This window comes from Drosophila erecta, unplaced genomic scaffold (assembly GCF_003286155.1).
Source record: "Drosophila erecta strain 14021-0224.00,06,07 unplaced genomic scaffold, DereRS2 tig00000092-arrow-pilon, whole genome shotgun sequence".
Lineage (NCBI taxonomy): Eukaryota > Metazoa > Arthropoda > Insecta > Diptera > Drosophilidae > Drosophila > Drosophila erecta.
In genome coordinates, this window is record NW_020825207.1 from 11,120,242 (window position 1) to 11,142,280 (window position 22,039).

The following is a 22,039-nucleotide window of genomic DNA, read 5'->3' on the forward strand; positions in this document are numbered from 1 at the left end:
AAGTAGTTTAAATTTTCTGCGTATTCATGTACTTTACTTTAGTTCTTGGGGGCTGAGAACTTGGATTGGCTTATATTGTGAATTAAAACCTACAGAAAAGTTTGCCTCATCATAATGTTTTCATATATACTCGCATATCTCATCAAATCAAGTCTAATAAATAAAACTCACTTTTGAGTGGAAGTTTAATGATTTTAATACATATACAATTATGTATCTCATGTTCAAGGGAAGTTCTGTTCCATTTAGCTTAACCTGGAAGTTCACGTGGAAGTGCATGTGTTTGCGTATTCTACATGTTTTGTACAAAAGTATGTACACAATGGTATAAAAAGCAACTTAGTTGTATCCGGGACTGGAGGACTATGTCTTGTCCGTCTCGGCGACGCCGTTTTTCCCAGCCTCCGCCAGTTGAGCCTGCCGTTGCTCCTCCTCGAGCTCCAAACGCTCCACCTTTTTGATCTTGCTCAGTTTCTCTGTAAGTGGAACATTGTAAGCTGCAGTTTGAAACAAGGTGTTGGTTGCTTACTAGCACATCTTAGCATTATGGTGCCCCACCAAATGGACCAGCCCCATCCCACGAAGCAGAAGAGCACGCAGAAGAACTGCGACACGGCCACGATAATGTTGATGATGAAGGATCCAATCCTTGCGCGAGCACTGTCGAACTGCGAGAAACGCGGAATGCCCACGCACAGGCAAAAGAGTCCGGAGAGCAGGGTTCCTGGTTAACGCAATCATAAAGCATAAGCACACTTGGTTATATCCCTTCAATAACCCACCTAGACCTGGGAAAACCACATTGCAGAAGGCACAGAACCAGGCCAGATACAGCGGCAGTACGGGTATAGCTCCCTTCATCTTGGATGAATACTCCACCAGGTCCACGTGCAGCTTTTTCCGCGTGTCCTGATCACAGCAAAAAGAAATCAAATCTCGTTGGATTACACGACCAAAGGATTACTTGCCTCACTGGGTGGCGGCGCCCGGATGCTCTGCCTCCGAGCGTTGGACTCGCGGCGCTTCCTTTTGCGGCAGCACAGCAACATCAGCCAGAAGCGCTTGCAGCAACCCCTACAAGTAGCCCAATTAGTACAATTACACTTTTTCCTGGTACCCAGACGAAACTGACTCCTTAACCTGGCCATTCGCAGCATCCGTTGCCGCTGACATGGCTGCCTCCGAAGCGCCTTCCAGCACCGAGGACTCGGTGGGCTTGATGCCCAGCTCGGGGTCCTGATCCCGCCAGGACACGGTGCTGCCCTTTTTGTTGGGTCGACTGCCGCGACGACATGGTATGCAAAAGCAGCACTGCTTCATCTCCGTCTCGTCGCCCGTGGTGGGATCCACCCTGTTCACCGAGCGACAGCAGAACACCTTGCTCAGACAGAGGCCGCATTTGCCTCGTGTGTTTGGTCCCGTGCTCATGTTGGTCTCCTGCTTCTGCTTCGTCCGCTTGGACACTGCCTCCTCAACTGGTTCCTGCCCCTCGGTGGCGGGTTTCTTGCGACAGCTCCGGCAGCAGCTGGACTTCAGCCAATCCGATACCTTCTTGCGCTTCGGCTTGGTCTCGTCAATCACTTGGACATTGGTGGCCGTGGTGGCACTGCTGTTGCCGCTCCACAGGACGGGCTGATCCTCGGCGGATTCGTTTCGCTCACGGCGCCGGCAGCAACGGGAGCAGCGGGATCGACGGCAGGGCATGAACAGCTTGGAGCAGCATCCGCACAGACCGCCCTTTTTGGCATTATCCTTGTCCTCAAGGAACTCCTGACTGCTGCTCCTGGAAACATAATAAGGTCAAAGATTGAAGACATATGAAAATATCCTAAAGAATACAAAAATATCTTTATATTTGAGGTATACCAGGAGTGATAAAACAAAATGGTTTACTTCTGTAGCTCTACATGCTGGTTTCTTGAATAAAATTGATTGTTACGTTTTAAAGTATTTCAAAGTCCTTCAATTTCCTTCTGCAAAATTGAAAGACGTAACGCCCAGCCCGATTATGAGTTGGTGTAAAGTAATTTGCCCACCCATTGTCCTTGGCTATCAGGCGACCGGATATAAGCTTTTATGGCTTCGGGAATTGGCCAAGTGCCAGGCACCGGAAGTGCTGTATGATTGGAAAGTTCAAGTTTGTGGGATAGTCCTGAATCACTTCCGCACTTCGCTGGCGTGAAATATAATCACCTTCGGAAGTGAATTACCATTAGCGTGGGCCTACGGATGGAGCACGTGAGGTTTATCTAGTATCTCAAAGTTATGAATAATGCAGTTGCAGCAGCTAGTAGCGTGTAATGCTAAATCTGTGGCTTTTGAACTTTCATCCGGGTTTCGTTTTGGGGTCGATTTTGAGTATGCCAACACCAACAAAATGCGAAAATGTGTCACGAGAGTTTTGCTGGCGAACGCTTACACAATTCCTATATGGGTCCATGCCCGGAGCTCAAGAAGGTGTTAGCGTGTATATAATATATATATATTCCTGAACAAGAACGCCTGTAATTCCGTTGTGCACGAGCCAACGACCAAACGCAATTTGGAGGTCGGCAATTTATTTGACCCGCTCCGGTCGGAATTCAAACAAAACTGCGAGACAGTCGAAATGAATGGAGTAAGTTTTGCGCACATTCTTGGTCGGAGTTGTGTGGCCCAAATGTGGACGCCAGAAGGTCAGTGCGTTTATTTACCCGCTGCCAGATGACTAGCAGCGATAAGTTATAATTGGATCTCCTGCCTAATTACCTAAAGAAGTACTTGTCCCCATCGATGAACGAGTCCTGGGCCAGATCCACCGTGTATATGACCGCGTTATTCGGCGTTCCGTTCAGCATTTCGAAATCGCGTATTATCTGAATGGTTATTTCGTATTAATTGCTGGGGAAATCATCGACTGGCGAGGACTTTTCCAACTTTCCGAACTGGAATTTCCCAGCGAGTAAGTGCTGCGGTTGGCGCGATTGTCCGGCCCGAACTGATTTGTTATTGCGGCAAGAAACTTAAGCCGTGTTGCGAAAATACTTTTCCCCTGTTTTCCGCGCACGCTATGCCGTACAGTGTTGCTTGGCCACCAGTGGACCAGCGTCCATCGTGGCAATTGAATTCAATCGGGGCAAATCCCCACTGTAACTGGTCGGCCATAGGGTTTTCTTGTGTGGGCCTCGCATGGCTGGAAAACAATGCAGTGAAGGACATCGTTACCTTCGCCGACTGCGACGGCGATTGGGAGGACTTCGCGACCTGCCGACGAACGGATTTCCTTAAAGGCGGTCCCATTGGCGACCGGTGGGGTGGGTTCCTGGGGCAAGGGTCTTGGCCAACTCACACCGCCGCTCGCTCCCCCCTTGAAATTTATTGACGCACTTATGAGTGGCTTGACGGACCTGTGCCAGCAGCGTCTAGGGCACGGAACTCCTAGGACTCCTGCCCACACGGCGGCGGGCACTGTAAAGTTTTATGTATCATAGTTGTTGGCCCGAAGCCCTCCTCTCCGGGGCTTCCTGTATGTAAATTGGCTGGCCAGGCGCTGTGAGCCTTGGCTGGTGCTTTATGTGGTGACCCTAGGGCCGCGGCAAAATGTTGGTAAACATTCAAGTTCTGGCTGACTAGAAATGGTCAGATTCGATGGCGCTTTGACTGATGAATATTCATAATGGTCATGGCGAACATGGGGTATTTAGCAGTGGTTTGTTGTGCGGGTCCTTAGGTGACAAAGACAGAACGAAAGCTAATCTCAAGGGTTCCAGCAAGCTATATAATACTTTGTTGCTTATAAAGAGGTTTCTCAAAGGTCGTTGGTGGACATTGGAAATTCAAAGTTTTCGGGGCACACATGCTCATAATATGAGCCATACAATATGCATACGATATCTGATGTTCAGTACATTATCAGTACTAATTTATAACTAACTAGACAAACTATCCATCTAATTGGTTTTTATTGTATTTGAATGGGTATGATATCATAACTAATAAAGTTGGAATCAAATTCCAGCTGAGGATCTACTTCTGTCAAAAGTATTCCATGACTTCTGGTGCTCCTAAAAAGGTTTTAAGTCTCTAGAGATTTCCTATTCCCCAGATTTCCAGACTAATCCTGAGATTACTCACTTTGCTGGACCTCCGCTTCCCGCTGTGGATCCTCCCTGTCCGTCCGGCGAACGCCGCTTGGCGTCCACTTTGAAGTCCGCCCCACTCTCGGGCGTGGGCATTACATTACCACCCAGCTCGGATTCGGAAGCGTCCAGCGCCGTTGGAAGATCAGAGCTCTCGCACTCTACCTCGGGTACGCTGGCTATTCGCTCGGCGGAGGCTTCATTGGGATGCACAACCGAGACAGAGGCTTCGATGGGTTGGGTGGGTGGAAATGGAGACTTGGGCAGCTCCCCCGAACTCTGAGGAGCAATGCTGCCATCGGCTGTGCCCGTTCGGGAGGCGGATTCACCCGGTCTGGCCATCGCGGTACCCGAACTGGGCGTTGGCGAGGGATCTGCGGCCAGGTCGTTCTCCAGACTTTTCAGATCGGTGAGATTTTCGGTGATGGTCTTATGGATTTCGTCGGTGGCCTCGGTGACGGTTTTCTGAATATTCTCCAGAGTTTTCTGGGACTTTTCCAGAATAGCAGCGGCATCATTGGACATCGCTTGCGAGCTGGCTCCTACTGTTTCTGAAAAAATAGATGAATGATAGTCATGTTGGTCCTTGGCAGTAATAGTAAAACCCACCATCTTTTTCTGTTGCATGTTCCTGTACGGTGGCCACCTTTCGGTTTTGAGGAGAATCCGATCGCATCTTGGTGCTCTTGTTGCTTAGCAGGCTCATCCTGGAGCTCATTCGCACCAGTTTCGACATATTGGCGCCCCCAGCACCTTTAGCTCCTGGCGTTGAGGGTACGGTAACCTCACTGGTCACCGCTGGAACCGCTTCCACGGCCTGCAGAACTGCATTGCCCACCTGGGCAGCCAACGGAGGAATACCTGCCACGGGATCGGATCCATTTGCTCCTTTCTCCAACGTCATTCCATGGGTTTTTGTGGTGACTGGTTTCTTGGGCTCCGTTGTTGTTCCCCCAGGTGGTTTAGTTTTTGTGACCTGGGATTTACTAGACTTCACTGAAGACTCGGTTTCTTTACCATTGTTTTTGGCAGCCACAGTCTTCCCAGTCTCCTTTCCCTTCTCCACTTTTGCATCCTTGGTGGAAGTCCCCTTGCTGACGGGCTTTTTTGCATTCGTGGCTGGTCTACCACCTACAGGAGTTTTGTTTGCATTCTTCGCTGGTGGTTTTGTCGAGGATTCCGTCTTGGTCTTTGGTTTGGCACTTGCAGGGATCTTGGGCTTCGCTTTGGGGCTTCCCTTAGTGGTAGCCCCTTTTCCAACTCTGTTGCTCTTGGGCGTGGTTCCCATGGCTTTGGTTTTCTCCGGCGATTTCGATCTCTTCATGGACGAGGACGGCGGGGATTTGGACGCAGCTTTTGTCGATCTGGTGGGAATACGGGAGCGGGAGTTCCGTCGCGATAGAATCTCTGGAGGCTCGGGCTTACCCCGACTGGAAACTCTTCTGCTCTGGCCAAAGGCATCGGGACTGATTGATTTACGTCGACCCATCAGGGCACTGGCTGGACTCAAGGATGTGGACTTCCGGCGATCCATCATAGCACTGGCTGGACTCAAGGAGATGGACTTCCGGCGACTGGGTGTTGTGGCACGCATACTCCTGTTCCTGGCCATGGTAGCGGGTGAAATGCTGGACGACCGCAGCGAGGAAGAGTTGATGCTCAGTCGCGAGTTTGCACGTGAGTTTCCCCGAGAGTTGGACACATCCAAACGGGAACTGGACTTCTCCGCACGAGAACTAGATCTTTCAGCGCGTGAGCTGGATCTTTCCAGGCGGGAGTTGGACCGATCCGTTCGGGAACTGATCTGATCCAATCGGGAACCAGGCCTAGAAGGTGGTCCCCTGGATGCGGACCTCGAGTCCCCAGGTCTTCCACTCTCCCTCGAGGAGGTTCTGCTGGGCTGCATGGATCTGGAAGGAGATCGACTGCCGGCATTCATGGTTCTGGAAGGAGACCGAGTTATGCTTGCCCGCGAGCTTCGTCCAGAGGCAGTGATTCCGAAGTCCTTAAGTGGCGAATTGGAGCGCGAGTCAGGACTTTTGCGAACCGGTATGCGAGAGACCGAGTCCCGCCGCGTGGACACCTCGGATGGGGTATCCGCCGCATCGCCCATCAGCGAGGATCTGTGGGTGGGACTCTGAGCCGAACTGCTGTCCTTATTTGGAGTTCCAATTATGGGGGACAGTGTGCTCGGCTTGGCGATCTTTCCGTGCCTGCTCAGCGGCTTGGGTTCCTGATCCCTCTGATAGATGGACTGCCTTCGCTGTCCGAAGCTTGGAATCCTGTTCGGTATCCTGTTCGGACTAAGAGCCTGTACGGATTTCCGGCGCATCCTGGACAGTGTCTGAGCTGCTGGCAGTGTGGAGAGCGTGGGTCGGCGGAAACTGAAATCCGAGGTGGTGGCGGTAACGCTGCTCAGGTTGGAACTTCTGCGATCCGAGACCGTTTGCGTGGAACTGCGACGCTCTGGTGAGGTGGAGCTGGAGCGACGTCTTGCCTGGTTGGGGGTGCCCTCAAAGGAGGGCCGGGTCAGGTCATCCAAACTGCACCAGTTGGAACGCGGCGGGCTGTGGGCGAGCGGCTCCGCCTTGTTAATGATCTTCAGGAGGCCGCGTTGCCTTCGCGTGGGATTCAGATTTGGCTTCAGTGGTCGCGGCAGTGCCCCGGGCGGAAAGACAGCGGGTTCCGGCCTGCTCAGATCCATGGTGGACCCGTAGTGCAGGCGGGGAATGGCGCTGCGATGCGGATCGGTAATCAGGGGCAGCGTTTCCATGCTCTTGATCTTTTGGCCATAGGGCAAGCTGCGGTTGGGATCCCTGCCAATGGATCCCCTTCTTATTTGGGCTCGTGGCGTGAAGGTGTCGATGGAGGAGGTCAGCGAGTCCCGCTGCTGGAGGATGCCCTTCTGCGGAATGGCCAGTTTGCTGCGACTGTGGCGTCCACTCATATTGAACTGCACCGAGGGTCGTGGCGAGTCATCTGTGGTCTGGTGGACTAGTTGACTGTTGTAACCCAGCGAGGAGGGCAGCTCGGGCAGTCGTGGCTCGGAACCAAAGATCGATTTCCGGCGAGGACTGATCTGAGGTCTGCCGGCCGGCGATGAGGTAGTCGTCGATGTCGACTGGATGGAGGCGTGCCTCCCTCTGGTGGGCGCTTGTTGTGGAGGCCGAGGGGCAGAAGGAGCCGCCTGTCCCGTGGAAAGTATAGTGAAAGCAGTCTTCTTGTGTGGACGGGGTTGTTCCACTCTAGAGGGTATGGAAACATTTAAATATTTATATAATCTTCATGGGTACTTTCCGCTGGATAAGCTCACCTATAATCTCCGCCCATAGGTATGGAGTCCCTGATGATAACTGGTGACATTTCCCGCTTTAAGCTATGTTCAAGTTCCACACTCCGGCTGTCATCCTGCTCCGTCAGGTCAGCCCTGCGGAAAGGGGGCGGGTCTGCCGGTGGCGGTGGCATTCTGTAGTCCTCCAGCGACTGCCTCTGGCTGCCTCTCTCCAGACCCAACTGCTCCTCCAGATATTGCTTCGGTGAGAGTACAACGTCCCTGCTAACTGGCCTACTTTCGTTGGCAGCCACTCGCTCCTCGCCGCCGCTGCTCGAGCTGTTCATGTCCTGGATCATGGTGGCCAACGGGGAGAGAGGTCCTTCATCCTGCTTCATCGACATAATCATCTTGGAGCTGGGACGCAATCGAGGGATACGTGTGAACTCTGGAAAGTGCTGTGGCGCCGGACGGAACCAATCCCTTCCCGAATAGGAGTCGCTGAGTAATCTAAAAGGGATCATGAAGGATTAGTTTGGATTAGAGATTAGGGTACTCGAATACCCACCCCCAGTGATCGTCCGTTGTGATGCTGGACACACTCAACTTGGCGGGCGCTTGGCTAGGAGTCCTTGCCGGCTCATCTTCCTCATCATCGAAAGCCATCCTCTGACCGACTACGGTGTACTCGACCTCGACCTCGTTCTCCAAATCGTACACGTCGGGCTTGTTCAGAATGTCATCGGGAGCCAGGAGCCGATAGTTAGGTGAGCCCAGTTGCTCTGAACTGGAGCCACCGCTCGAGTTGGGCAGGATCTGGATGTCGGGTGGCTGGAGGTACGGAAGCAGGGATCCTCGGGGGGTCCTTGTGTACGGCACACTTGGAAAGATGCGCTCCCTGGCCGCGGGAAGAAGTGCGTTCAGCGCCATAGCGGCCACCAGCGCATCCTCCTCGGAGCTGGGCAGTTCCACAGACCCATTGCGTAACGTCTCAAAGGCAGCTGTTCCGAAGTAATCATCCGGCTGGAGCGGCGGTGGAACCGGATCCCCAAAGAGGCTACTATACGGCTGAGCATCCGACTCCGAGGGCTGGCGCACAAAGCTCTGATTGGAGGCGAACGTGGAGGGTGCCATCGATTGGGCGGAGAGAATGGAGCGGGTGGTGTGGGTGCGATAGCTATAATCAACCGGGATGATGGCCGGCTGGTATCGGGACTCGCCACCTGTGGATCTGGGTCGTGGTATTGGGTTCGTATTCGGACTTAGGTTCAGATTCGGTGTCGGATTCGGGATCGGTGGCGGCTGTGCGGCTGATGCTGATGGCATGGGCATCGGGGATGGGGATGGCGATGATGATGAGTACGAGAGGGTCTGCTGCATGGCTTGACATGGGTGCTAACCGATCTCCGGCCCTCATGCATTCACTATGATTTCCTATCCATTGTGGCTGCGCTTTTTGCGAAATTCAGTCGTTGTTGCAGCAGGTGGATTCCGAATTCCACGCAGGACACTCCGCGTTCGTCCTTCGGCTCAGTTTAAGTGCCACAAAACCAATGACGCCAGGAGCTGTTTATTCGAAGCAACAGAATGTATTTAAAAATCACTCACTACACCCATGTGCACACATCTTTCGATTCCACAGACAGACGACCAGCGAGACCTTCCGGCCCTTGCAATGTCAGAGAGACGTACACGCGACGCCTTCACCGCCGGAGAACGGAGAACGGAACGAGGAGTACGGAGCACGGAGGAAGCAGTCCCAAAGCCGGAGAACGAAGACCAAAAACCGGAGAGCGAGACTGAGGAACTGACTGCCGGTTTCATTGCCAATTCGCAGTGATGGAAAAGGTACTGGCTCTGCTTACCTGGGCAGATTTTCAAGAATACCCATGTAATTTACTTCTTCATATCAAATGACTATTTTTCAAATATCCTATCTTCTTTGAAATATACATAGATGGTATAAAGTAATTATAATTCAACAGCAATTCTTGAACGAAAAAGTAATTAGGTACAACTGCCCAGATACCTCCGCTTCCATCACTGGTTGTGGCAAAAATAGTAGAGTAATTATTATTGCACGGCTTTATTTTCTAATGCCATTTCACTCCCATATACTCGTATATGTAACTATAAATAGCTGCGTGTGAGGCGCTGATAAACCCGCCCCAAACCAACCGATTTGAAATCGGAATTGTATGGTATGCCATGCACCTGCTATATGCTATATGCGATATGCGATATGGCTGCGAATCCGAATCGGAGTCCAACTACCAAACGCTTGTCTTGGCGCTAACGAGAGCATAACTTGATGAGGAGGCCTTAAATGGCTGAGGGGGATTGGATTGGCTTTGGCTTGGCTGGCTGCACCGGGGTTGCATGTTGCAAATTGCCGCATTAGTGACTGCACTTGAAGTCGAACGACCTGGGAGATGTGGAAGCCAGCGGGCTGAGACTATACTATCACCAGAAGTAAGCGATGGTTTAATTGGAGCTGTGCGGCTGGGTACGCAGATATTTTAGCGGAATGACGTAGCCCATGGAAATTTTGGGGTTCCAAAAGGTGTGAATGAATGGCCTTTGTTCGCATTGATTTTCCTCTGCCTAATATTTAACCTACATTTTATGGCCCGCCGCTCGAATTTCGGTGACACACTTTGGGCCAAAGGAAGTGACTTGGCCGGCTTTTTTTTCTTTCCTTTCTTCTTGTTGTGGCCATGACGCGTTTTGGGGGAGTTGGCCGGCTCCCAGGTGGCTTTTGCTTCCTATTTGCGAATTGGTTTTTTAACCGCTTGTCGCATTACACGCAGTTTTCATGCATCTCATTAACGCTTGGTCACACTCGAATAACGTCTTTTAATACCTGCCACGTCCACACTGACGCGGTTGTTTTGGCTCTGGAGCGCATTATATAATTTACATTTGGGTTTAAAGTTTAGTCTAATTCCGAAATAGAATGTATTTGCCGACAAGCCGCAACAAATAATGGAAACGCGACGAAACGTGGCCGCTGCCTAACTTAAACTGATGGCCGACCAGCGGTAAGTGAGCAAAAAGGAGGCCTTCAAGAGAAATATTGCCTACACTTCAAATCCAAAACAGCACACAATGCCCCACACACACACGGTGCCCCAACAGTTTGCACACGCAGACCCGCTGAGATATCGAGACTGGCGAACTGAAAAGCCGAAAAGAAAAGCGACCGGGGGCGCCAATTCGCCGCGACTTTTCCACGAGTTTTCCGCATTTCGCCGCCTCGCGAGGCGGCTGCAATAGCCGTTTGCATGTTGCGTTGTGTTCATCTTTGCGGCGTGTGCTTCTTTCTTTCAGCTCTTTGTGCCTCTTAGACAACTTTTGATTGCTTCCCCCGTTTCCCCTGGCAGGCTGTGACACCTGTTGGTATGTCTGTGGCACGCGATGTTCGAACACTTTTGTACTTCTACGCCGGACCGCCTGCCACGGAGGAGCTCAGCCCGCTGGTTTCTCATACTTTTCGGGATTTAATGCCACTTATCTATTGAATGCACGCATGTATTACGATGAAGCACTTTCGCTCATTTCACTTTAATGCAGTTTCCAGCCACTTAACTGATTGAACGTAATGATAGTTATTAATAAACACTTTCTTTTATAGTCTTCAAAAATAAGTTCAAACAATCCAATTGAATTTGAATTGAAAATTAAAGCATCTTCAAATGTTTTTATGCTTTAGAGACCATAGGAATTCGAACTAACATTATTTAAATATTTTATCACCAACAGTATCCGATTTGTATCCAAGTTTTCAAAGAATGTTCTAAAACACACTAGTTATGCGACGCCCAAAAATTAGGATCACTTAATCACTCTGTGAAAGGTGTCTCTCCCCATAAATACTGCAAAAGGCTTCGGTAAAAGGACGCTTTTCCTGCACTCAACTCAGTATAAGACCCTCGGCGAGTACACTGCACTTTCCTTGGCTTTGGAATAGGGTCAAAACCGCAACAAATTCCGTGTTGCCTTGTGCGGCGGCTAGGAGTCAACAACACTTGGCCCGCAGCTACGTACTCCTCGGCCATCCGGGCACTGTTGCAACTTGCAACATCAAGACAACAACGGCAATGGCAGCAATAACGCCTAAAGACAGGTATGTGTGCAAACACAGACCAACCAAACCAAAACCACCAGTGGGGGGACTTTTAAGTGGCAGTGCCGGAGAAATCCTTGGCTAATGTCGTGTTAGCCCCCAAAAACCGCCCCCTTTTAGGGGTCCAACTCGCACCCCAAGTCCAGCAAAAGCGGAGTCACACGGAGTCACAACTCGGGGAATTCCTAAAGACATCTACGAGTTAATTGTTTTGGGCTTTTTCACTACACAACGGAATTTGAACGGACTGCGAAATGTTTGCGATGATTTCTTTCCGATTTTAGGCACACTCGTCAGTTGCTTAATTTAATGTTGAATATAGCGTTACTTGTAGAGTTTTTGTCAAAAGAGAAAAAAAAACTAAGAGGCTTTGAAAACTGGAAAAACTGAATACCCAAAAAATACAACGCGCATTTGCATCGATCCGATGCACTGCACTCGCCGTTCGTAGAAAAACTAATCCGCCGTGGGCAAATACCTTCTTATACATCGTCCTGCGCCGTGTGGCTCCACGGCAACTGACCAGTCGGGTTTAGGTGAAGAAAGCAACGAAGAAAGCCGAAGTCCACGGCTTGGCCATCCACACGGGTATACGTGGGTCAGTAAACCTACTTCCGGTTGACATAAATACGCCTTGGACATGAAAACTTGGCACTGGCGGCGCGCCGCAAGTTGTTTTTTTTATTGTTTCCAACCTCTTTTTTCGCCATGACTCAAGACAGGTGGACAGCGTGGAGTCCACGAATGCAGGTGTGCAGATCTGAATCCCCAATTTGGGTGGCGGGCTTCGATTAGGCCAGCTGAATTTCTTCAGGGGATTCACTTGATCCCGCTAAGAGAGCGCACCAATCCAATCTCGACCTGGGCTTGGCTCATCATAATTCGGCAGTATAGCTGACCCTAATCTAGTGTGCCAAGCCCATGGATGAAAATGCATATAATTCAAAACTGCACCTTTGCTCAGTGGGAGCGGTTTTGGTAATTGTATTCGGTTGCAATAAGATTTTCCCACGCGATATGTGGCTCATCTGCTCGCCAGTTTTGTCCTTTTGCCATATAATTTGGTATCCTTGGGAGAGGGTGTAGAGTCTACATCATGGCTTGACCCACATCGGGCACAAATTAATATCAATTGTGTGGCTGGCAGATTGCGTGTGCGAATTCACGAAAGGCTGGAGGAGAACAGCTGGACGGAAGGGGATTGAAAGGCATTCAATTGTAATTGGCTGTGACCGAGGATTACACAATGACTAAGCGGTGCTCCCTGGCGAAATTAAGTCATAATTATTATGATGTGTATAGGCTTATAAATACCGAAACACGGTAATAAAGGTCACATTTTGTAGGGCACAGTCTGGGATCCTGTGGTCCCGATACTCTGACCTCTTTACCGGGCCACTAATAATATAATTGTAATGAATGTGTTAGTGGGAAACTCCAAATGAAAATGTAGGGAGAACTTTACTAGTTGGAAATGAACATTTAAAAAACAACTAAGAGATACCAGAAATTTTAGGAACGGCATACGCTTCTACTTCGCGACTCCATGTTTATATAAAACGGCTAGGTTCATCTCAACCGTGTTCACCTGATCCTGTAGATAGTCGATATCGTGCTCATGTTGCACTCGCTGCTTCACCAGGCCTGTGATGTCCTTCTTGATGAACTCCTCCGCCTCGGGCAGATCAAATTCCATTTGCAGAGATGTGCCCACTTGAAGGGTAACCCTTTCCACTGGCGGTATGGTCACCCATCTGAATACACCCTGAGCGATTTGCATGAGGCTCTGAAGTTCCTCACCCGGATTATCCATGAACTTCCTCACCAGTTCCAAATTATTCTTGGCAGCTTCCAAGCGGGATAGCACTGCTGTGAGGTCAGTCTCCAACTTGGCAGCCAGTTCGCTGTATTGCACATAGAAACAGCGCTGCAGCTTCCATGCCGCTTGGACAGTCGAAAAGAACTCTGGTTTGGCGATGTAGCTCGCGACATCGTCGACTAACTGGGCCTCTGGGATGGGCATGTATGACTTACGGTCGCCAAGAGGCGGCTTTTGTATGCCCTCTATAAATGCAAACATTTTCAATAATTGTTAGCCTTGTTTAGTACATCAAATTCAGAGATAAACTGATTTAGTAGCACACTACCGCGTTTATCGTATCTAAATTATACAGAATATATGGCAATTATCTGCTAGAATGTAGCAATTTTCTGTCTATATTTAAATTACTTTACATTGCGTCAGCTTAAAATCCAGCATGGTCTTTATTTTGCAAAAAAATGTTATTGTGATTTCTTAGACCTAGAGTACATATTAATGTATCAATAATTTAAAAGCGCATTCACATAGATCCTAATCAAATATTGTCATAGTCTTCGTCTAATTCGAAAACGGTTTCAGTGGGGGTCGCTGATGCCGCGGTGGCCTTTGGAATGATGGGAGCGCTGCTCTTTCCAGCCATTTGGTTCACATTGTTGTTATCCCCCGGCGTGGCCGCTGGGAAACCAATAGAGGTGGGGGGCACACGACTGCCAGCTGCTCCAGCGGCCACGATATTCGTCAGATCGATATTGATCACCGGAGCAGCTATGTCGAAGTTAAAAGCCCCAGTTCCGGCTCCCGATCCCGACCCAGAATCAGAAGCGTCCGGTGTGCACAGGTTCGCCGTTGGCATCTGCATCTGCATGTGGCTGTAGTCGATCTTGACGATGGGTTTGCTGAGTTCGTAGTTGCAGATCGGGGCAGGTATGGCAGTGTCGAGCTGCACCGACTGTTTCTTGAGGTGATTGGGCGGCCTGCCGCGAGGCGTGTAGGCCGGCGTGGATTCAGAGCGAGCCAGCTTGGCGGGCAGGGTGGTGCTGGTGGTGGGAGTTTGATGGGTTGAGTGCTGCGACTGAAACGGCCGCTTGGCGGCGGCTCCTCCGCCTGATCCGGCTCCGTTGTTCAGACTCATGGAGCGCATGTACGCAGCTGTTCCGTTCGCTTGCGAGCGCATTGACGTCGATGGCAGGCTAAGATCATATGGCGTGTCTGAGTCTGGATACTGATCCTCCGGCGAGCTGCGTAACATATCGTCCTCGTTGTAGGCGGCCTCCTCGGCCACACTAATGTCGGGTATGTTCTGGACCAGCTCCTTGAGGAAGTCAAAGCGCTTCTCGGACACGATGCACTGCCTCATGTGCGATGGCGATAGCGTCTTGGCGTTGCGCGCATTCGTAATGCGCAGCGTCTTGGTCAGCAGCGATTCTACGAAGAGCTCCAGCGTGCGCGAGATGATAACGGGCACCGCCTGGGCCACCTTCCCGATTTCCTCGTCGCTCTGCATGATCTTCTTAATGCGCCCCTGCATGGAGTAAATAGTATTGGTTTGGAAACATTATAATCTCGCACCGGGTTGGTTCTTCTATTATTATTATTTTTTTTTTTTTTTTTGAGCCTTTGATTATGCGAGGCGTGTGTGTACATATGTATGTACACATGCACGAAAACTGATAACCCATCTTCGGCGTTCATGGCCGCCAAATAGCGGTGGGTTTCCTGCCGCCAAACGCGGGATTCCACTTACCGCCGGAAAACGTGCGTTGTATTTTTTCTTTTTCGATGGCATTTTTCGATTTGTGAAGTAATAGTCAAGAGTCCTAGCGCAATAAAACAAATGTGTGTGTGTTTTTCACACAAGAACAGTTCCTTGGTGCCCAACTGTCGGCGTCGATGGGTGAATGGCAGTTGCTCTCGCAGCAGGCGGGGTATTCACAGGGAATCTGCAGGTAAAAAATCGAATTTTGAAAGAGTAACAAATTTCTTTAAATTAGACGTGATGTTGATTCTATTTGTTGTCATTTATTTAATTGTTTTTTATTTCGCTTTTATATATTAAGCTTACAGACCCTCTACACAGCTGACCGTCGCGCAGTCTGGCAGCCTTGCTTGTGCACTGTGAATGTCCAGAACCGGCAAGAGGAAGCAGCAGCACAATTGTCAAGTATTTTTCACATATTGCAGGAGCAATTTAAAGTCATAGGAATTTAGGGCAGGATTACATGTCTGATACGCGCAAGGATCCCTGCAAAGCCAACGCCTGCCGCATTCAAGCCTGTCTGAACAGTAAGCACCGCCGGTGACTTAATTTCCATGGTTATGTAAGCTGACTTGCACTCGGTTACAGAGAATCACTACCAGGAGGACAAGTGCTTGGATGTCCTTGAGGCAATGCGCCAGTGCTGTCTGAAGTGGCATAAGGAATCGCTTTGCTGCAGTGGAATCGATCTGGAGAAGACGTATCTACCAGAAGCATCCAAGGAAAAGAAACCAACCGGCAAGTCGTAAGTTCTACCCAACTATTCAATTCCATATATGTACTCTATTACCAACTTATTTGGCAGGAACAAATAATGTCCATGCCGCAGTATAAGCCTCCGAAGGAAATTCAAGACTTGCTAGACAAAAAGGAGCAGCAGCAGGCAAATCAGCGCAGGCGCACCGCTGTGCTTCCCAAACGCTCGTGGATTCAGCGGAACCCACGCCTGTTCCAGATCTCCTTCATCACAGGTTCATTGCTGATCTTTTTCTCCAAGCCCCTGTACGACTGCTTTATTGCCGATCCTCTGCCGCCGCCGGAAATCAAAGTGCCGCCTCACAAGCGCTGAGCTGAGGCATGGAATCGGTGCGCAAAGCCAACCAAAGGATCCGCAACTATCCAGTTCTGTTGAGCAAGTGCGCGGACAAAGCGACTGCGTATGCGGTTTGCGTGTCGCGGGATCTAAACGTGCAGCACAAAATCTGCGACACCGAGTTCAAGGAGTTTCTTAGCTGCATCCGCAAAACCGCTTTGGAAATGAAAACTAAGCTCTAGACAAACGTAAACAATAATCACAATGACTCAAACAAAGGCTGCGTCCAATGGATGGCAGCGACTGGGTCGCCGCATCCTTTACACTAGCATTCGGACCCATCTCCTAATATCGGCTCTGCTGCGAATAGCTTTAATCTGCTACGGACAAATACACGATAGTCAGTCCGCGGTGCCCTACACGGATATAGACTACAAGGTTGTGACGGATGGAGCCCGTCAAGTTCTGGCTGGGGACACGCCCTTCGCCAGGCACACTTACCGATATAGCCCAATCATGGCATACCTGCAGACCTTCAACATCCTTCTTCACCCAGCGTGGGGTAAGCTACTGTATGCCACATTCGATCTGCTCATCGCCACACTCATTTACCGCCTGGTGCACATGGAAATCAAGAGTCAGTACCAGAAGACCGTACAACACCTGCTCAGCAAGTTCAACAGGCCACGGGAGTCGGACCAATCGCTGGATGCTTTGGATGAGCGAAGTCATCCCGAGAACTTAGCACGTGCCTCGGCTTGCTTTTGGCTTTACAATCCACTGACGGCTGTAATATCCACCCGTGGAAGCGGCGACTGCTTCTCGAGCTTCTTCGTGATACTAACTATATACCTGCTGTTAAAATCGGAGCACAACGTCGCCAGGAGTTACTGGCTTATATTCGGAGCGGGCCTGGCTCACGGACTAGTGATTCATCTCCGTCTGTATCCGTTGCTGTTCAGTTTGGCCTACTATTTATCGCTATCAACGCGGCTGACACAAACTCCCCTCGACTTCCTGTGCCAAATTCTGCGACCCAACAAGCAACAATTGTGCCTGATAAGTGGAACATTGATTAGCCTAGTGACCTTCACTTGGACTTTCTACTCAATGTACGGTTGGGAGTACATATACGAGGCCTACCTGTACCACTTTGTACGCAAGGACCCGCGACACAACTTCTCGCTGCAGTTCCTTCTACAGTACCTGGGCAGTGCGTCGAGTGTGGCGGAACCGTCTGCGATCCTGAAGACTCTAGTGCTGGCCCCGCAGTTCCTGCTCATACTCTACTTAAGCCTGAGCTTCGGTCAGTTCCGCCAGACGCTGCCATTCTGCATCTTTGCCGTGGCCTTTGTCATCGTCACCTACAACTCGGTGGTAACCTCTCAGTACTTCATTTGGTACTTGGCCATTCTTCCGCTCTGTTTGAACAACTTCAAGATGCTGTCGTGGAGAAGGTGCTTCAGTCTCCTGTTCCTCTGGCTGCTTGCCCAGGCTCTGTGGTTGCTGCCGGCCTATTTGCTGGAGTTCCACACATGGAACACCTTCTACTGGATTGGAGTGCAAGGCGCTGTGTTTTTCGCCGCCAACGGATACATTTTGGAGCAGCTTTTGAGTCATTACGGGTTCACACAATTTAAGATAAGCTACAGAAAGTTACTGTAATCAAACAATCCGCCATACTTAAAGTGTGCAAGTAAGAGATTTAATATATTAAAAAGCACAAGATATCACAATTGGTACTGATTTAAGCTTAAACCCGAAATATGTTCATTAGCTCCTCGTTGAGTTCAGAAACTTGATGTAATTGAATAGTCTTTCATGCTCCTCGATACGCATAGCATAAACTCGTTGGGAAATACCCCAAACATCAGTGCGTCCGATCATATCAGTCTCAAAAACGTTTCCCAGCTTGTTCCACTGCACATCAGTGAACTTCTTTTGAACTCGGCGGTACAGTGCCCGTGCGCAGACTGTTTCCACGGATATGTTATTGGTATATACAAACTCCTTGCGATTCTCGTAGAGTTTCCTGGTGTGGTCGTAGTTCCTTCCCAGTTCCTTTTCAGTCGTTATGAACATGTGGTAGACGCGCTTACGACTCTCTGGCTTCTCGAGGCACAGAAAGCAAAGGTACTGCGCGCCGTCGGCTGGATTAAACTTAGGTGGAGCTGCAGGTGGAACATCGGTCTTCAGTAGAATCCTGCTTAATATCACGGGAAATGTGTGCGGATTCACTTTAGGTGCGTCCAGAACTACCGGGGCCTTCTTTTTCCCTCTGATGCGAGGTGTGTTCCATGCTGGCGTGACCCTTCCGGATATATTGAGCACTGGAATCTCCGCAGAATTATTTTTGCTTGCAGACACGGATGCACTACTTTCGTGAGCTTCAGCTTCCATGGTTATAATATTGTGAATTCTTTAAGGTCTCCCTTTTAATGGCTATGCCAATACTGAATTGTGATGGCCATAAGCCACTCGTTAAATATTTAGATGCGTTGTTTAGTAGAGTATCGAAATACATTGGTATTTCACAACACAAAAGTTCTCAAGCAAAGCACAGAATTAGTGGTGAGCTTGATTTATATTGAGTTCCCAGAGAATGGCAGTCATATGTTTTTGGATTAGAGTGGACCTTCTGATGTATATAGTTATATTTCATACATTTCAATATTTTAAATCGAATAAACAAGATGTTTCATTTATAGTAAGAAGAATGTGAAAAGAAAAGTATTTAGCTATTCGCTGCGCTGAGGAACTTAGTATAATTAAATATTTTTGGCCTAGGACACAAAGTGTGTACACTGTTAGCTTTCCTTTCTGTTCTCGTACGTTTTTCGGACTTTGAGGTAGTCTTTTTCGATATCCTTTTAATTTTCCTTTCACTTTCTTTCTCCAAGTCGTTGCGGTTACTGAAATTCAAATAAGCCGATACATGCTTGTTGAAATATCAAAAGCTTGGGCATTAGTCATCTTTATTCCTTAAATCTGCCTGTGGCAGATAAAAAATAACTAATATTTGCAAATTAGAGTGAACCTTGGGTATATTTTCTTCTATTTAAAGGTGATACATCTGCGGTCTCACTTCCAGTACTTAAAACTAACTAGAATATGTTACGGATACCTTTAAAACTATATGTTTATTTTAGTTTTTGTTATTTTCTGTTAGGTAAGACAAATATTGATAGATATCATTGCACTCTTCCTGTAAGCAGTCAGAAACAATTCCCTGTATGTGACACATTGAATTCTTTTTGTACTGAATTACATTTTCGTTAACCCAGTGTTCCTTGCCGATTTTCTTTTTCACGCGGAAGACCATGTCCTTGGGTAGAAACGAACCCCCACTTATGATTACTCCAGTTTTGAATCCGTCAGGAACGAACTCGTAATACTGCTTGCCATTTCTCATTATCTGAGTGGCTGCAAATCTTTCGATGGAGTTTTCATCCAGCTCCTTGGGTTTTTCGCCGTTGAGCAGTAATTTCCGCATGTGGTTCTCAAACTCGAGCTCAAAATATGCCTTTGGATTGCTTGTCTTCGGCAATTTGTAATTAATTCTTCGCTGTCACTTCCAATATTTAAAACGCTGCTTGTGGACGTCATTTTAGGTTCTGAAAGATACTTAGTAAGTGAAATATATCTTGGCATGAAACTCTTTCAGTTCACCTGGTTCAGTCTTATTGCTGTCCGTTTGCATTGAGAACAGTTCTTTTATTTATTTTCTAATGAAATCATTTCGTGGGAAAGTTCAGGCAAAAGCTCTGAATTAGTGATGGTTCTTGTTTTGTTTATAGGGAAGGGTGAATGGCAAATTATATCTGTTTATGTTTCCAAGTTCACCTCCTCTTAGAATTTTCATTTAGGTAGCACAAATACGAGTAAATATCTGAGCTTTCCTCGTCCAAAGCGTTGAATGCAGTTCGGATTATAAAGTCTCTTGAATCCTTTGGATACTTAGCCACATTATCAGATATCCAGTGCTCCTTGCTGATGACATTCTTTAGTCGTCTTAGAATATCTTTGGCATCAAAAGTGGGACCGCTAATCATCCAACCATTTATCTTGTCACCCGGTCCAAACTCGTAGTAGAATCTGTTTTTCTTACTTTCCTTCGCCGAAAATCTTCCGACTGATCCTTCATCACAAACATTTGTCAATGGTTTTGCGCCATTAAGGAGAATTTTCTGTAAGTGCTTTTCTAAATGCGACACAGACAACTCTTTAGGAATTTTAGGATCCTCTGATCCTTTTACAAGATCAGCGCTCTCAGTTCCAATGGTCAAAACTTTCGAGTTATTATTCATGTTTTTATTTCCGGTTGGCGAATGTGATTGAACTATTTATATTGAAGTACTATGTCGTATTGAGAGCCGTTGTAATTTTTGTACCTATGAAATTAAACACATGAAAAGCTCACACTTATAGCTTTCAAATAGAGATGACCTTTTTTGCTTATAACCAACTGTGAATGGTTAGTAATGTATGTTATGTTAGAGTGGACCCTAAGATTGCGCTCAGTTATGCTTTAAAATAGATGTATACTTTATTTATGTCTTTCAGATAACAGGAATACTGAACAGGTCATATTGTGTTCTAAACAAATTTTGTAAGCAATAAATAAATAAAGCATTGTTATAATTACAGCTTTGAAATGATTTCAGTGAAAGCTTGTTTATAAAACATCGTGAATGTTAATGCCCCATTAAAAGTGCTAAATTATCTGTCAGAACGTGTACGTACATAAAGTTCACTTATTTCGTTCCAGAACAGGAAAAACAACAAAGGAACACCTTCATCGGATCTAAACACGAGATAAAACATCTGGCATCGGTGATTTTTTCGTCGGCGGGGCTTTAGTAGCGGTATTAGACGCGTGCTAGATAGTATCTGCAGGTGGTGTTAGTTTTGATGGGTTATGTGTTATGATACAGGGGGTTTTTCTGGGCTCGCACCATTTCTCCACTGGTGGGTGATGTAAATGTGCCGTGGCATATCTGATAATACACACGATTTGACGTTATAACGCCTTCGTACCTAAAAAGACTTCATGTTATTATTGCTTTTCCTGAACTTGATTTTGCTTGACGAACGAGCACACTTGAGATAGCTGCAGAAAAGTCCCCGTTTACTGCCCCCAAAATGGCGAGCGCTGGCAAATAAATCATTTTATAATTTTCCGCAATAGATAATTGATTTGTCAACAGTGAATGCACCTTGAAAATAAAAACTCTCGGTAGTACACCCCTTCACTTTTATTGCCCTATAGCTTCGGTGCTTTCCCCGCACGAGTAAACATTGGGCCAACTGTTTGGATTATCGCGTGTTGATCCAACTGGCGATCTAGATACATATGCTTGGCACATCGAGGTGCTGCCTCCTACAGACCTCCCGATCGACTGAGCTGGCCACTTGAACTGGGAGCTCAGCTTGAAACGATCGCAGATGATGCCAAGATCGAGAAGAGACGACTCGAATCGGATGCTTTCGGGAACTATAAGTAAAAATATATGTACATATGTGCGGCAAATCGAATGCCAATGCAGGCGGTTGTGCAAATTACGGGTGAGATTTTTTCGATTGTAAACAAACTGGCTCGCGAAGCGTCTAGGAAATGATTGCCTCCGTTTCACAGATCTCCCTTGACAACCGGCTTAATATTTATCAATTTCTAGTGCGCAAAACTTTATCATCTTATCGTCGGCTATTACCCCTTTGCTTTGGGATGGTTTTGGACTCCGCGTTTACGACCCCCCAAAATGGAAATCCGCCACTATATCAGGGGCCTTAAAAATGATAAGAGAAGTTAACAAAAATCCCCTTAAAAGTTGTGCTACACCCAATAAGCTGATAACAGCCTACACAGTAACAGTTACAATGCGTGAATACGTAAATTCCTATGTGGTTTGTAGA

General features: G+C 48.1%; 10 protein-coding genes across 13 annotated transcripts; 4 read left to right on the forward strand and 6 right to left on the reverse strand.

The window, feature by feature from the left end:
- Positions 1 to 178: 178 nt before the first annotated feature.
- LOC6548184 (protein stum) lies at positions 179 to 8,785 on the reverse strand. Of its 2 annotated transcripts, XM_001975057.3 has the most exons (9): positions 7,958 to 8,785; positions 7,432 to 7,899; positions 4,728 to 7,363; positions 4,114 to 4,669; positions 1,133 to 1,783; positions 969 to 1,074; positions 783 to 909; positions 530 to 724; positions 179 to 476 (listed from the first exon to the last, which is right to left on the reverse strand). In XM_001975057.3, the coding sequence occupies exons 1-9, from the start codon at positions 8,767 to 8,769 to the stop codon at positions 364 to 366; spliced, it is 5,664 nt and encodes a 1,887-aa protein (XP_001975093.2). In that variant the 5' UTR covers positions 8,770 to 8,785; the 3' UTR covers positions 179 to 363. The 2 variants fall into 2 exon arrangements, with proteins under 2 accessions (XP_001975093.2, XP_026836596.1); XM_026980795.1 differs by lacking the exons at positions 4,114 to 4,669; positions 4,728 to 7,363; positions 7,432 to 7,899; positions 7,958 to 8,785 and adding an exon at positions 2,749 to 2,987.
- A 4,252-nt stretch (positions 8,786 to 13,037) lies between these two features.
- LOC6548183 lies at positions 13,038 to 13,623 on the reverse strand. The gene has a single exon (XM_001975056.3). It carries the CDS (start codon positions 13,593 to 13,595, stop codon positions 13,047 to 13,049), a length of 549 nt encoding a protein of 182 aa, XP_001975092.1. The 5' UTR covers positions 13,596 to 13,623; the 3' UTR covers positions 13,038 to 13,046.
- Positions 13,624 to 13,751: 128 nt separating this feature from the next.
- On the reverse strand, positions 13,752 to 15,449 carry LOC6548182 (dr1-associated corepressor). Its single transcript, XM_026980389.1, has 3 exons — positions 15,404 to 15,449; positions 15,082 to 15,277; positions 13,752 to 14,859 (listed from the first exon to the last, which is right to left on the reverse strand). The coding sequence occupies exons 2-3, from the start codon at positions 15,121 to 15,123 to the stop codon at positions 13,873 to 13,875; spliced, it is 1,029 nt and encodes a 342-aa protein (XP_026836190.1). The 5' UTR covers positions 15,124 to 15,277; positions 15,404 to 15,449; the 3' UTR covers positions 13,752 to 13,872.
- Positions 15,450 to 15,464: 15 nt separating this feature from the next.
- LOC26526791 (cx9C motif-containing protein 4) lies at positions 15,465 to 16,099 on the forward strand. Its single transcript, XM_015157368.2, has 3 exons — positions 15,465 to 15,620; positions 15,682 to 15,838; positions 15,899 to 16,099. The coding sequence occupies exons 1-3, from the start codon at positions 15,557 to 15,559 to the stop codon at positions 15,906 to 15,908; spliced, it is 231 nt and encodes a 76-aa protein (XP_015012854.1). The 5' UTR covers positions 15,465 to 15,556; the 3' UTR covers positions 15,909 to 16,099.
- On the forward strand, positions 15,465 to 17,854 carry LOC6548179 (GPI mannosyltransferase 1). The gene is made up of 3 exons (XM_001975052.3): positions 15,465 to 15,620; positions 15,682 to 15,838; positions 15,899 to 17,854. Exon 3 carries the CDS (start codon positions 16,391 to 16,393, stop codon positions 17,789 to 17,791), a length of 1,401 nt encoding a protein of 466 aa, XP_001975088.1. The 5' UTR covers positions 15,465 to 15,620; positions 15,682 to 15,838; positions 15,899 to 16,390; the 3' UTR covers positions 17,792 to 17,854.
- On the forward strand, positions 15,465 to 17,854 carry LOC6548180. Its single transcript, XM_026980390.1, has 3 exons — positions 15,465 to 15,620; positions 15,682 to 15,838; positions 15,899 to 17,854. Exon 3 carries the CDS (start codon positions 15,908 to 15,910, stop codon positions 16,160 to 16,162), a length of 255 nt encoding a protein of 84 aa, XP_026836191.1. The 5' UTR covers positions 15,465 to 15,620; positions 15,682 to 15,838; positions 15,899 to 15,907; the 3' UTR covers positions 16,163 to 17,854.
- LOC6548181 lies at positions 15,465 to 17,854 on the forward strand. Its single transcript, XM_026980391.1, has 3 exons — positions 15,465 to 15,620; positions 15,682 to 15,838; positions 15,899 to 17,854. The coding sequence occupies exon 3, from the start codon at positions 16,171 to 16,173 to the stop codon at positions 16,366 to 16,368; it is 198 nt and encodes a 65-aa protein (XP_026836192.1). The 5' UTR covers positions 15,465 to 15,620; positions 15,682 to 15,838; positions 15,899 to 16,170; the 3' UTR covers positions 16,369 to 17,854.
- On the reverse strand, positions 17,810 to 18,727 carry LOC6548178. The gene has a single exon (XM_001975051.3). It carries the CDS (start codon positions 18,524 to 18,526, stop codon positions 17,900 to 17,902), a length of 627 nt encoding a protein of 208 aa, XP_001975087.1. The 5' UTR covers positions 18,527 to 18,727; the 3' UTR covers positions 17,810 to 17,899.
- A 357-nt stretch (positions 18,728 to 19,084) lies between these two features.
- On the reverse strand, positions 19,085 to 19,738 carry LOC113563692. Its single transcript, XM_026981019.1, is given in 2 exon segments — positions 19,085 to 19,681; positions 19,684 to 19,738. Coding segments are annotated over 2 exon segments (459 nt in total). The 5' UTR covers positions 19,733 to 19,738; the 3' UTR covers positions 19,085 to 19,271.
- Positions 19,662 to 21,584, reverse strand: LOC26527098. Of its 3 annotated transcripts, XM_026981018.1 has the most exons (4): positions 21,343 to 21,584; positions 21,164 to 21,278; positions 19,796 to 20,517; positions 19,662 to 19,740 (listed from the first exon to the last, which is right to left on the reverse strand). In XM_026981018.1, exon 3 carries the CDS (start codon positions 20,431 to 20,433, stop codon positions 19,966 to 19,968), a length of 468 nt encoding a protein of 155 aa, XP_026836819.1. In that variant the 5' UTR covers positions 20,434 to 20,517; positions 21,164 to 21,278; positions 21,343 to 21,584; the 3' UTR covers positions 19,662 to 19,740; positions 19,796 to 19,965. The 3 variants fall into 3 exon arrangements, with proteins under 3 accessions (XP_026836819.1, XP_001975086.2, XP_026836818.1); XM_001975050.3 differs by lacking the exons at positions 21,164 to 21,278; positions 21,343 to 21,584 and adding an exon at positions 20,870 to 21,157; XM_026981017.1 differs by lacking the exons at positions 21,164 to 21,278; positions 21,343 to 21,584 and having other exon boundaries at positions 19,796 to 20,861.
- Between the last annotated feature and the right edge of the window lie 455 nt (positions 21,585 to 22,039).